This window comes from Hibiscus syriacus, unplaced genomic scaffold (genome assembly GCF_006381635.1).
Source record: "Hibiscus syriacus cultivar Baekdansim isolate YM2019G1 unplaced genomic scaffold, ASM638163v2 tig00112491_pilon, whole genome shotgun sequence".
In the NCBI taxonomy this organism is placed as follows: domain Eukaryota; kingdom Viridiplantae; phylum Streptophyta; class Magnoliopsida; order Malvales; family Malvaceae; genus Hibiscus; species Hibiscus syriacus.
This window is the reverse complement of record NW_024063344.1, coordinates 2,222,554-2,237,688: the sequence shown is the minus strand read 5'-3', so window position 1 is coordinate 2,237,688 and position 15,135 is coordinate 2,222,554. Positions and strand designations below refer to the sequence as shown.

The window sequence follows — 15,135 nt, the reverse complement described above, 5'->3', positions numbered from 1 at the left end:
ATTGCTACTTTACATATTCAACGAGTCATTTATCAAAATTTTCTTCATTTCTTTCTATTGCAATTATTCTTTTAATCTTTTAATTAATGAGGTTATTCATCAACCCTTTAAAAACCTGATGAATCTGCATATCTTTGCTAGCAAAAGACAGAGAAGATGTTATAGGAATAACTGATGAAGTAGATATTTTGGTTTTTTTTTGTATAATTTCCATTTTGGATCCATATAAATAACATGTCCAAAAATTGTCCAATTTGCATTACAAAGGTAATACTCGAACTGCCCATATATATTAATTCCTTGGAGTAGCATGAAAATTGAGCCACAAACTGATTAATATAACTATACGGCGGCAACCGTCTCACCTTTGGCGGAGACACCAGATCTTGCAGCAGATGAAGCGGCGGCTTGTTTTTTCGATGGTACCGAACATTTCTCTTTCTTCTCGTCTTGGTTCATCTGCTGTTGCCTGCACTCTAGGCTACAGAATGCACTATCACCCCTGCAATTAAACGAACATATAAAGTTACATCATCAGTTAATTACCAAGCAAAAACAATAACAACAACAATGATTAAGCAAGAAGAAGATTTAACTTGGATTTCCCAACCAAATACATGTCTGAAATTAAGTCTGGATATTTTTTTGGTACGCTAGTTAAAAAAATGAATTTTGGGATTCAATTCAATTATTGAATTTTCAAACCTGAAAGTTTGTACCAGATTATTAAATTAAAAGAAGAAGTTGAGAATGTTAACAGGCATGCAATAACAAATAAAGACAAGAACCGAAGAAGAGTCATTGTAAGTAAGCAACTTGGAATTCCTTCCAATGGCAAAACGAAAACTTCATTAGCAAAATGAAAAATCAGATCAGAAGTGCAAAAAAATACAAACAAAAGTTCCTTTGAGAAAAAAGAACTTGGGATTTCCATGAAAAATCAGATCAAAATGTAGCGTAACAAATGTATGAATAAAAATATAACATAAGAAAAGGAAAAAGGAGAGAAGAAGCAGGAAGGCGTAGTTAAAGGGAGAAAAATAACCTATACATATAAATATCACGTCCAGGAACAAGGCGACGTCTGCAAAGGCCGCAAGACCTCAAGAAATGGGGGGTTTCCATGAAATCCGATAAATGTCTTCTATGAATTCTAGGTGACACCGTCGCCATCAACCGTTGATCTAATCCTCCACCACCACTACCCTGTATCTGTGGATCAGCACCCTGTTTTAGGTGGCTTTTAAAAGGGTTATGAGGATCAGACGGTGGGGCTTCAACGTTGCCAGTGTTTAGATCAAAAGTGATGTCTGTCAAGCTCGTTGTTCTCTTCATTGGTGGCCTCGGCCTCGGTCTCTTCCCTGCCATCATCTTCCTTACTTGGTTATTTCCTCTACGCTACTCTTCCAAAGGTTTCCAAGAAAAAGCTCTGAGAGAACAACTGAAGGGAAAAAAGAAGAGGACATAGAAGTGAAGAAGTGGAGATGACCAGATCCAGATGGGGCAGATAAAAGAAGAGCCAGAAGCCCAGGAGTGAATCTGAGCCCTTCATTTCTCTCGTCATACTTCATGGTATTTGCATCATGACATTGCGAATCCACGTCATATACTATATATCTAATTATATTTTCTCATTGACATGATACGGTTAACTTAAGATACTATTATATATACTATTAAATTACAGGAACAAATACATATGTATAAAATTTGAAGTTTACATTATTTTGATTTAGGTATTTTTTTATTATTTATTTAATTTAAGATATAATGACATTTTAAAAAATTTAAATTTTGTATAATTTAACTATTTTATATTATTGTTGATAAATTAATTTATACTTTTAAAAGTTGTATATAACTTCTTAAAAATGTATACTTCTAATATAACATCTTATATTGGTCCAAATGGATATAATTTTGGAGCCTCCTCCGATTAGTAAGTGAGCCATCATCTCAGCTGTGCTGACATAAATTTTTTTATTGCAGCAAAGCTGGATGAAAAATACATACCATATATATTGTTTTGTTTGAGATATGCATACCATATCAGTAAACGGAAAGCAACCATTATATGTCCAATTTGGAAAGTTAACTCACTCCTATAGTGTATATTTAAATTTTCTTTGTCAGTAACTTAACATTTTAGGAAATAATCTTAATCATTTTCGTACTATTAGTAGTTTTTTTTATTTTGTTATTTAAATATTTTTTCTTTTCAATTTGACAATAAATTATCATTTTATTATATAATGTAGTCAACAACGTTAACAAACCTTATGACATGGTGCCTTCAGTTTTATCAAATTATCATTAAAGTTAAAAAAAGTCGTATTCTTTGTATAAGGAAAATGCTATAAACACATAATATACAATTGCCTTGTAATAGCATTTAGTTTTACAAAATTTCATAGTCGTTAATAAATTAATTTATATATTTAATACTATTATATTATGAATAAATCACCTAATATCATTTATTAAGAAACAAAGTTACTTTTAACTATTTATTAATTATGTGAACCCACTTGATTTTTTTATAGTAAATATTTCATCTATTTCATTAAATATTTTTTCCATTGATTTTTTGGTCAATTTTTTTTAACTTTTACTCACTATTATTTAAAATCTATTTTTGATAAAAACATGAAAAATATGTTTTAAAAACCTTCGATCGAGTAATTTTTAAATATATATTTTATAAAGTTTAACTATTTAACATAATCATAATCAAAGTCAGGTGTGCAAAACAAATTTGTTGAAAGACTCACCTACTAAAACTAGGTATGAAGCGAAACTTTGAAATCAAAAGGACAACAAAAAATATTATAAAATTTTAACTTTTAAAAAGGTGATAAGGGAGAGATTTAATTGAACAGATGGAGTATAGTTATATAATAAATAATTAAATTAATACACAATATTTGATAAAAATGAGTATAATTTGATGTGTGAATAGAATAAAACACTAGACAAAAATAGCATTGACTAACTGGTCAGTAAGTAACAGGTGACTAAGCAACTGCCACACTATTAACAAATCAAAAATTGGCAAAACTGTTATGAACTTGTAGGTCATCAGCAACACTGTCAGTAATCCAATAAATTGAAGTGTGTTTCTTGTCTTCTGGTTATGTGCAACACTCCTGAACTTTATTTATTCAAGGAATTGACGTTATATGAGAATAAATTCTAATACAATATTTTTTAAACTTAATTTGGTAAAGTAAGATAATTTTAGACTAAATAATTTAAACAAGTAAACCTATATATATATATATATATATATGATGAAGAAAGATGAAGAGTTGTCTGGGTCGATCAAGACCAAAATCTAATTAATTTTATTTATCGTATGTAGTTGTACCTTGAAAATGCCATATGCGTCAACTTCCGATGATAGACAGGCTGCTGCTGTGCCGCATTAGTATAGTGTCTGCTAGATATATGTATAATAGAGAAGTTCTACATTAATATACTATTAAAAAAGTTATCGATTTTGTTATTATTTAAATAATAAAATTAATAAAATATTACTTAAAATATTATTATTTATATCTAAAATATCAAATTTTTTTTATTAAAATGCTCAAAAATAACAAAATCGGTAGAAAAAATAATAAAATCAGTAGAAATAATAATATTTCCGATAATTTTTTACCGATTTTATTATTTAAATAATAACAAAACCGATACCGTCTTTTTTTAATCGTATATTAAAGATGTCGCACGTGATCATTTCCCATGCATAGTAGTTGTATAGTACTGTCTAATATTTATTTTGAAAATTAGACTTCATTTAATGGAACATGGTATTTTTTTAGTTTAGTAAATCGAGTTTTCACTTTTATGTAGGTTTATTTTTTATAAGTGATTTATTAATTTAGATAAAATATTATAAACTTTTATTATGAAGTAATATATTTACTTTAATTTATTTTATTTATGTTAAAACTGAATATTTGGGCATAATAGTATTTTATTCCTCTTACTTTCAATTACAACAAATAGGTCTTTTATATACAGAATGATTTCCTATAACTAACTCAATAACAAAAATCTAACAAACTTAACAAATTAACAGATTATGCAACTATATTACAACAGTTAATACTTTCTACACTCTCCCTTAAGTTGGTGGTTGTAAAGACGTCTTTAAACCCCAACTTAGAAACTAGATATTCATGTTGATGTACACCCAAGGCTTTAGTCATTAAATCTGCTTGTTGACTTCCTTGTTTTGATATGTTCAGTCTGTATCAAGCCTTCTTGAATCTTCTCTCTGACAAAGTGGCAGTCTATCTCAATGTGTTTAGTTCTCTCATGGAAAACTGGATTAGCTGCTATTTGCAAAGCTGCTTTATTATTACACAATAGCTTAAAATTAGCTGACCCTATTCCCATATATAATGGGGTAAGGGGGAGGTAGGATAGTAGGTTGCCCCCAATGCCAGGTTAAGAGCAACTTCCGTGGGAGACCTCCGGCAGTCAGAATTATGAATTGCGCACCGTGGGGCTCGATCCCATGACCACAAGGTTAAGACCCTTGCGCTCTACCAACTGAGCTGGTGCTAAATTTTTCAGGCCCAACTCTACTAACAGACCCTTCAGCCAAACTAATTCTGCAGTTGTCCCTACCATGCTTCTATATTTCGCTTTTGCAGAAGAACGCGCAACCGTGTTCTACTTCTTAGATTTCCAAGAAATTAAAGACATCCCAAGCTTAACACAGAAACCAGTTACAGACCTTTGGTCATAGGACAGGCAGCCCAGTTAGAATCACAATAGGCAAATAACATGCACTCACTCGCTGCACTTAGTAAAATCCCCTGTCCTGTATTTTTCTTGATGTATTTTACCACTCTCAATGCAGCTTCAATATGTGATTGTTTTGGTTTATGCATGAACTGACCGAGGAAATGTACATCATAAACAATAGTTGGCCTTGTGTGAGTCAGATATATTAATCTGCCTATAAGTTTCTGAAAAAAACAGACTTATCTTGCAACAGTTGTTCATTGCTACAAACTGCTTCATCATACTCAGCTGTAGTAAACTTCTTGTTTTGCTCAAGAGGGGTCAAAGATGGGTTAGCTCCCCCTACTCCAGTCTCTTCAATCAACTCTTGAGCATACTTTCTTTGATTCAGCACAATTCCTTCTTTCGATCTTAGAACCTCTATTCCTAAAAAGTATTTCAACTCTCCAAGATCTTTCATTTTGAAACTCTTATTCAAAATGTGTTTCAGTTCTGCTATCAATTTCTCATTACTCTAGTGATTAAAAGATCATCAACATATACCAACAACACAACAATATCACTCCCTTGTTGCTTTGTGAACATTGAATAATCATACTTGCTCTGCATATAACCAGCTGTAAGTAATGCTTCTGTTAGCTTCAAATTCCATTGTCTGGAGGCTTGTTTCAGTCCATAAAGTGATTTATGCAGCCTACAAACCTTATACTCCCCCTGGCTGCAAAAACCATCAGGAAGTACCATATAGACTTCCTCAACTAAGTCACCTTGTAAGAATGCATTGTACACACCCATTTGATAAAGAGGCCAAGAAAAAATGGAGGCAATAACAAGAATAGTTCAAACAGTGACTAGTTTAACAAATGGAGAGAATGTATCCACAAAGTCAACTCCTTCTCTTTGGTTGAATCCTTTAGCAACAAGGCGAGCTTTGAAACGTTCAACATCTCCATTAGCCTTGTACTTGATTCTGTATACCCATTTACAACCTATTGAAACCTTTCCTGATGGCAGAGTAACTATAGACCAAGTGTTTGACTCCAAAACATCAATCTCTTCATTCATGGCTTTGATCCACAGAGGGTTGGTGATGGCTTCAGTATAAGTTTTTAGTTCACTTAAGTGAGAAGTAGAAGATAAGAAACTTTGAGTTTTAGAAGGTAAGTGGGAATAAGAAATGAAATTGGAAATATGATACTTACTTGGAAGAGATGAAGATTGGTAGGATTGAACATAGTCATGTAGCCAATTATGAGGTTTGATAATCCCAGTAGACCTTCTATGAGACAACCCTGATTTTGAGGCAAAGAAAGTGGACTAGAACATGGACTTGAAGATGGAATAGGTAAACTAGTTGAAACTTGAGGTGATGCAGAAGAAGAAGAAGAGGAAGACAAACTAGGTGAAACATAACTTACTGGATTAGATGGTGCAGAAATTTCGAGAGTAAGAAAATCATAATCATCAATGAAAGGTTGAGTAGGAAAAAAATGAGAAGGCTTATTTAAAGGAAATGAGAAAGGAAAAATAGTCTCATGAAAAACAACATCGCGATTGACAAAAAAGAATTTTGCATAAAGATCAAAAAGTAGATAACCCTTTTAAGTTGATGAATAACCCATAAAAACAGAATGTAAGGCCTTTGGAGAAAATTTGTCCTTGTAGTTAACTTTAGTTGCATAGCAAAGACAACCAAAAACTTTCATATAAGAAAGATTAGGTATTTTTTTACAGAAAACTTCAAATGGGCTTTTCCAGTTTAGAATAGCAGTAGGAAGCCTGTTAATAATATAACAGACTGTTAAGATACACTCACCCTAAAATTTGATAGGAACATGAGAATGGAATCTAAGAGCACGGGCTACCTCTAAAAGATATTTGTGTTTTCGTTCAACAACCCCGTTTTATTAGGGTGTATGAACATAAGAACTTTGGTGAATAATACCAATAGATGAAAAAGTTCTGAACAGTTGTCACTAAAAAACTCACCACCATTGTCACTTCGAACATACTTAACTAAAGCAGAATAATGATTTCGAATAAGAGTAAAGAATTGTTGAAGGAAGAGAATTGCATCACTCTTAAGTCTCAACAAGTAAACCCAAGACAACCTAGTATGATCATCTATATAGTAAAAAAGACCTATGACCACTGTGTGTTGAGATTCTATATGGACCCCACAAGTCAATATGAATTAAATCAAAGGGTTTAAGTGACCTAGAAGAGCTAATTGGAAATATTAACCTAGACTGTTTTGCAAGAGGGAAAACAGAACATTGCTTAACATAATTTTCATTTAATGGAACTGAACACAAAAAATGAGTTTTATGCATTTTAACAGAAGTATCATGCCCTAAACGTGCATGCCAAAGCATTGTATTATTATCAGAGGAAAAGAACATACAACCAGAATTAATTTTGCATTTGAATAATGACAAATCAGAAGTAACATTTGTAGAAGACAAACCAGAAACAAGGTCTTTAGAATTAAACAAGTAGAGACCACAAGCTTCCCTATCAATCCCCCTCATATACCCAATGAGGAGATCCTGCAAAATGCAAAAATTAGGGTAAAAACTAATACTGCAGTTCAGGTCTTTTGTGAGTTTTGACACTGACAGTAGGTTATGGTGAAAATTAGGAACATACAATACATTTGGAATGACATCAGTTGAGTTAAAATGAAAACTACCAATATGGATGATTGGAACAGTTTTACCAATAGACAGATGGACAGAACTAGGCTCACATAAAGTTAGAGATTGCAAGCAATGGATTTCAGACACCATATGGTCAGTAGCCCCTGTATCAAGTATCCAACGAAATGAATTAGAAGAAGCATGTGAGCAAATAGAAGCAATACCTGCCAGGTTGACTGCTGCATCAACCGAGGGAGGTTTATTCAAGAGCTCGAGAATTTGATGATATCGAGCTGTTGTGAAAACTGTAGCAGTATTAACTGAGCTTGAATCTTGTGACTCATGATTAGAATCAGCCAGTGAAGGATTGGTAGCAAGAGTTGCCTGAGAATTCTTCTTCTTGGTGAATTTGAAGTCTGGAGGAAAACCAATTAAACGATAATAATTGTCTCACTTGTGGCCTTTTATTTTGCAGTAGTCACAAACGCCATTGAGTCTCCTTCGATATGAATTTCTAGAGGTATTGGAGTACATGACAGTAGCACCTGAAACACCAGACAATTGAGCTCGTTGTGCTTCTTCTTGCACAATCATGTAATAGGCTTGATTTACATTCGTTAGAGGTTGCATAAGCAAAACTTGACTGTGAATGGCTGAATAAGTGTAATTAAGGCCCATATGATATTGCAACAGCTTCTGCTGTGCATTGTGTTTAGAATTATGCTGAGATGCCTCGCAATTGCAGACTGAAAGATGAACTAAGGCATGATATTCGTCCCACAGCAATTTCAGTCTCGTGAAGTAAGTTGAAACTGTTGAATCACCTTGATGTAGAGTAGCAATTTCACAATGCAAAAAGAAGATTCGAGATCCATCTACCTTATTGAATCGCTCCTTCAAATCATTCCAGACATGACTAACACTTGAAGCAAACACGATTTCGGCCGAGAGATCGCTGCTTACTGCGTTGAGAATCCAGGACAGAACAAATGCATTACAGCGTTCCCATTGAGAGTGCAAGATCTCATCGTAATCTTCTTTGTAGCAAGTGCCATCAACGAGACCTAACTTGTTCTTAGCCACCAGCTCGATTCTCATAGATCAGCTCTAGATGTTGTAATTGTCGATGCCAACCAGGCGATGCGAAACCAGAACGCCGCCCGACGTATCAGATAGATGCAAAAATAAAGGATGGTTGAAATCGAGCACGGCGGTGGTAACAACAGTGTCAGTAGTGTTCATTTCGTCGAAGAGAATTTCCCAAAACAAAACCTAATTGAGAAGGAAGGAATATGGGAAGAAGGATAACACTGGCAGAATAAAAAGGGCTCAAGAATAACCTGGGCTAAACTGATACCATGCTAAAACTAAATATTTGGGCAGAATAGTATTTCATTCCTCTTACTTTCAATTACAACAAATAGGTCCTTTATATACAAAATGATTTCCTATACTAACTCAATAACAGAAATCTAACAAACTTAACAAATTAACAGATTATGCAACTATATTACAATAGTTAATACTTTCTACAATTTATAATATTAAACTTTGTACCATAAACAATATTTAATAATATTATATTTTGTTAGATTAATTAATAATTAATATTTATGCTTAATTTACCCTTTGCATTATTCAAGAAAGGTACTTTAATAATACTAATAAACAATAATTCTACCAACCGTGGCACATTACATTTGGTGTGAAATGGATGTCCTAGGGATAAGCTATTATTTAAAGAGTAAATATTTATTTTAATACATTTTAGGGTTTAATTTGGCATTTAAGTTTTTTTATTCAATTATATATTTAAATTTAACTTTAACGTTCAATTTTGTACATAAATTTTTAGTCTAATTAAGTGTATGAATTTGATTTTTTTTGTTCAATTTGATATTTAAATTGACTATTTAGTCCAAATTGGTAGTAATAATAAATATTTTTTTAATCAATCAAATTTAGATATCAAATAAAGTTTTAAGTATTGTGTTATAGCTACGTACATATGTATATGTTTACATTTTATGCTGTTATTCCCTTCTTGATATAAAATAAAGATGATTGAAAGTATTCTCCATCATATTATGAAAGAAAAAATGTTTAAACAAGTGGTAGCAAATAGAGGCACGATTCAGTGAGAACAAAGTAAGCATTTGTGTGTGAAACAAAATCAGACAGGAATACAAAAAAGATGCCTCTCTTTCATTCATATAGAAGAATTTACGAAGAAACAAAAGCTACAGATTCTATATATTAAAGCAAAACCAGAAATCCAGCTGCATCCAAGTGATTAATGGATCATTAATTCTCCAGACCTTTACTCTTTAACTGATCAAGGAGCATCAATTCATCTGTATGTTGGCTGCGCCATTGCACGTTGTAAGATTCTCTTCTTCAAGTGGGGCGATAATTATAACAATTTCTTATTTCATGCATATGAAAAGGGCTTGTTGTGAATGTTAATGTCCCTTTGAAATCTAAGGTCATAGTTAAGTTAAACTTTAAAAAGGCAATAAGGGCAGTGAAGTGTGTATCCAAGGCTGTATTTTATCGGTTACCACTTACCATCAACTCATAAAAAGCAATTAATTGTTTTGTTGCGGAGTTAAGAAATCACACTTTGGGCATATATTTTTCTAACCTTAATATAAGCTCTTCAAATGGGGGTCACTGGTTAGTGGCCCCAAACAACAATCATGAACTTCGAGAATTTATTGCCGCTCCTTCTTCTATATCATCAATTTGACATAAATAAGGAAGAATATATGATTTTAAGTTAATACATTGAAGTTATATTAAAAATTTAAGTGATAAAAGTACAAAATTTTAGCATATAAAATTACAAAATTCTATAGGCACAAAATTAGATCATTAATAAAAAATATTAAAAAATATTTAAATTATATGAAGTTTAAAATTTTCAAGAGTATAGCTACATCTCTTCCACCTATCCTCAAATACAAACTATAAGGTGGCGTTTGGTTCGCTATAATGTTTCTGAGGGAATTAGAATCTGTGAAGGAATTGTAATCTGTCAGGAATTGGAATCCAATTCCATATTCTGTTTGGTTCGCAGACATGTCAGATGAATTTGATTTCAATAATGTAAAATGACATAATTGCCCTTCTTGTTTTTTTGCTTTATTTTAGTTTATTTTACAACTTACATGTAGTAATATATTATAAAAAATTAAAAAATATTAAATTTTCATTTTATTGATTGATTATTCATTTCAATAAATTATAAAAATCATGCTAATAAACATCATAAGTTAAAATCATCGCAATCAAAATATGTTAATAAGTTACCAAAAGATAGAACAATATTTCGATACATCCCAATCGGATTATGTTAATTAGTTACCAAAAAATATACCAAAAACTATTTTTATTCAATATATGAATTAGAAACACGACCCGACATGACACGAAATAATAAAAAAATTTATTTTTATTCAATAAAAACATTGACTTAATTGAAAAAATTATATATAGAGGGGTATTATTGTAATTATTCCTAATTATATAATGTAAAATTATATATTTTTCGGGTCAAGTCTGGTTTTTTTCACCCTAAACCCGATCCCGACCCGACCCGAATATCACACTTTAAAAAACCCGACCCGACCCGAATATCACACTTAAAAAACCCGACCCGACCCAAACAAATAAAGTTTCACCCGACCCGACCCCAATATATGAATTAGAAATCTGACCCGACCCGACCCGAAATAAAAAAAAATATTTTTATTCAATAAAACAATGACTTAATTGAAAAAAATTATATATAGAGGGTATAATTGTATATTCCTAAATATATACGGTAAAATTATATATATTTTTGGGTCGGGTATTGTTCACTCTAAACCCAAACTCGACCCGACCCGAATATCATACTTAAAAAAACCGACCCGACCCGACCAAAATAAAGTTTCATCGACCCGACCCGAAATAATAAAAAAATATTTTTATTTAATATATGAATAAGTTACCAAAAGATTGATGAGAGTAGTATGATCAAATTTCAATTCCCTTCAACAAGGGAATTGAATTCCATCCATTCTTGGATGAAGCCATGAGGGATTCCAATTCCTTTGGAAAACTTAAACCAAACATGAGAAAGTAGTGGAATTAGATTCCAATTCCTACCAATTCCAAGGGATTCTAACGAACCAAACGTCACCTAATATGTGACTTATTATTACATTAAGAGAAAATAACCTCAGTGACCAAAAATCTCAGATAATATACGATTTTGACCAACTTTTTTTGGATTTGCGAAAATGACCAACAAAATCGCAATGCGATCTCTAATTCGCATTGCGATCTCCACTATCGCAAATTCGCGTTGCATTTCGCGTTGCGATAGTTGAAAATCGCGTTGCGATTTTCCATTTCGCGTTGCGATTTTCCATTTCGCGTTGCGATTTTCCATTTCGCGTTGCGATAGTCTACAGTCGCGTTGCGATTTTCCATTTCGCGTTGCGATAGTTGAAAATCGCGTTGCGATTTTCCATTTCGTGTTGCGATAGTTGAAAATCGCGTTGCGATTTTCCATTTCGCGTTGCGATAGTCTACAGTCGCGTTGCGATTTTCCGTTTCGCGTTGCGATAGTCTACAGTTGTCCGTTGCGATTTTCCAAATTCGTTGTGATAGTTAAAAAAAAAGATTTTGTTTCTTAAGAATTTTCTCTAAAAAGATAGTATCCGCGCGGACGTGTCGAAGACACGTATGACCACGACCACGACCACGACCACAACCACGAGACGAGACGGCGGCGGCGGCGCGCGAGAGTCCCCCTTGTTCTCTATCACTCAACAAGGAAGTGGGAAAGCCAAGCCTTAAATATCATTCCCAATAGTGTTTCCAATACTATGTGGATTTGAGCATTACCAACACTTGTTCCCAATATATGTGGGATTGAGCCTTAAATAGTGATATATTTTTGAATGTTTTGCTTAAAATTGCAATAATCGCGATTGATTGTAGATTGACTTTTAATTATGACATATTTAATCGTATAATACTAATGTAATTGGTTGTTGATTCAGTTGTTTTAAGGTGCATGATTGTTAATTGTTTCCTGAATAATCACATTGTATTGGAAACAAGTGTTGGTAATGCTCAATCCCACATTGTATTGGAAACACTATTGGGAATGGTATTTAAGGCTTGGCTTTCTCACTTCCTTGTTGAGTGATAGAGAACAAGGGGGACTCTCGCGCACCGCCGCCGCCGTCCGTCTCGTCTCGTCTCGTGGTCGTGGTCGTGGTCGTGGTCGTGGTCGTGGTCGTGGTAATACGTGTCTTTGACACGTCCGCGCGGATACTATCTTTTTAGATAAAATTCTTAAGAAACAAAATCTTTTTTTTTTACTATCACAACGAATTTGGAAAACCGCAACGACAAGTGTAGACTATCGTAACGAATTTGGAAAATCGCAACGACAAGTGTAGACTATCGCAACGCGAAATGGAAAATCGCAACGCGACTGTAGACTATCGCAACGCGAAATGGAAAATCGCAACGCGATTTTCAACTATCGTAACGCGAAATGGAAAATCGCAACGCGAAATGGAAAATCGCAACGCGATTTTCAACTATCGCAACGCGAAATGGAAAATCACAACGCGATTTTCAACTATCGCAACTCGAAATGCAACACGAATTTGCGATGATGGAAATCGCGTTGCGATTTCAACTATCGCAACGCGAAATGGAAAATCGCAACGCGATCTCCATCTATCGCAACGCGAAATGGAAAAACGCAACGCGATTTTCAACTATCGCAATGCGAAATGCAACGTGAATTTGCGATAGTGGAGATCGCAATGCGAATTAGAGATCGCATTGCGATTTTGTTGGTCATTTTCGCAAATCCAAAAAAAGTTGGTCAAAATCGTATTTATCTAAGATTTTTGGCCACTAAGGTTATTTTCTCTTACATTAAACACTGGTTGACTTTTATTATCAAATGATAATTAGTAGATTGGCAGTGTTAGCGGCTATGGCATCATAATGACATGGGGATATTTTACGATTTATTGAAGGAAAAAATGGTGAGTCGCGCAAATGATACAAGTAATTGGTTGAGATGCAACATTATTGAGGGTAAGAAAAATGGATATGGGTTGTCTTTTCTCTTTATCATTTTAACCGTGATGGGATAACCAGTTTCTCATTATTGTTGCCATAATTCAGCAATATGTTTACATTCACAGCACCATAATATATTGTTAATAGTTCATGTTTAATGACTGCGATGTTTCATCCATATTTTACAAATAGTTTAAATATTGTATCTTACCATTACTTTAATATGTATTTATCTATTTTATTATATTTTAGTTTTCTTTTTAGAATAAAAGTTAGGAACTGTTATTCTTATTAGACCATTCATGACGGTGACTATAAACGCGTTAATGAAGTGGAAAGTTGGGGATCTTGGTAAGCTCAATTATGAGATTTTGAGCTACAAAAATCTAAAATTATCTCTCTTTTAAAGAGCATTTGGTTCTTTTAACGTGGAGAATATGGCAGTGATGAGTAAAAGGTGCATATTCTTGCAGCATATGACTTTTTATCAGAAAACTGACGATAACTGTAGCTTGAAACCTGAGATTCCCAGCATCTAGTTTATAGGATATATGCTAATCTGTTTGAGAAAGCATATGAATAATATTTACCCCCAGGACATGTTGAAATATTCAACAGTAATTACACACTAAGAATTATATAGATATCTTAAATTCAAATTGAAATGATCATCAAAATGTCTTTGCCTCTATCCTACTAAACACAAAAATACTGATGTAAAAATGATGATAGAGAGAAATCAAAATCTAAACTTAATATCAATGAGCATAGATCAACCAATTTTGAGAAGAAAAAAAATTATTCAGACAAAAAGATGAAGTACTATTCACCACGCTTCCTTTGAACTTAATAATTTTTAATTTTGATCATAATGATGTTGCAATTGGTTTGAAGTTTTTGGACCCATTTTACTTGATATGCTTGGCTAGAGAAACATCACATGTGAAGAGGAAAGTAGAAGTTGAGATGTCTATATTGTTGTTTTCTTAATCATTTTTGCAACTGGAATTGTTAAGCAATGTTTTCTTTTCTTTTCATCTTTTTTGGCTTGTGAGCTACGTTTGCTCTTTCTATGCCTGGTGGCAGTTGTCGATCTTCGAAGGGCGTCGAGCACCTCAATGATAAATTATTGTTTTTAATGATAATAAAATCTACTCCAATGTCTCTTTCTTAAACAAAAATCAATTAATGAACATTGAAATTGAAGACCTCTTACATAATTTGGCCGAGTTTCATGTTGTTTTAAGTTTTAACCCTTCTTGATAGTAATCTCGAAAGCAGCCAGTAAAACTTTTGTAGAAACAGAAAGATATAATTACATGCGCAGATAAACAATATCATATTACTACAACATGAATTGTGCAAGTTCATAAATTATGGGGGACATACAACGCAATCATGTACGATAATGGAAAAGCACAATCTTCAGCCCCCAACAAAAAAAAGTTGGAAACTGGGAACATGTTAATATTAAAATCTTTTATTGATCAAGACGAACTTAATTTTATGTTAAGGAGGATGCATCATCCAATCCAGACTCCAATGTTTAAATTATAAAATATAAAAAAAAAAATTATAGAAAAATTTACAATTTTCAGAAGATAACTGTTTGATCAAATCTTCAGCCCATCCCTGATCT

The 15,135-nt window shown here is 33.0% G+C and overlaps 1 protein-coding gene across 1 annotated transcript; it reads right to left on the bottom strand.

The window, feature by feature from the left end:
• Positions 1–213: 213 nt before the first annotated feature.
• Positions 214–1,489, bottom strand: LOC120180338 (FCS-Like Zinc finger 5-like). The gene is made up of 2 exons (XM_039185684.1): positions 1,046–1,489; positions 214–502 (listed from the first exon to the last, which is right to left on the bottom strand). The coding sequence occupies exons 1-2, from the start codon at positions 1,369–1,371 to the stop codon at positions 343–345; spliced, it is 486 nt and encodes a 161-aa protein (XP_039041615.1). The 5' UTR covers positions 1,372–1,489; the 3' UTR covers positions 214–342.
• Between the last annotated feature and the right edge of the window lie 13,646 nt (positions 1,490–15,135).

Coding starts and splice junctions, on each gene's coding strand:
- LOC120180338 (XM_039185684.1), bottom strand. CDS start 1,371: ATGATGGCAGGGAAGAGACCGAGGCCGAGGCCACCAATGAAGAGAACA. Junction 503..1,045: donor CGTGATATTTATATGTATAG/GTTATTTTTCTC, acceptor GTTTAATTGCAG/GGGTGATAGTGCATTCTGTA.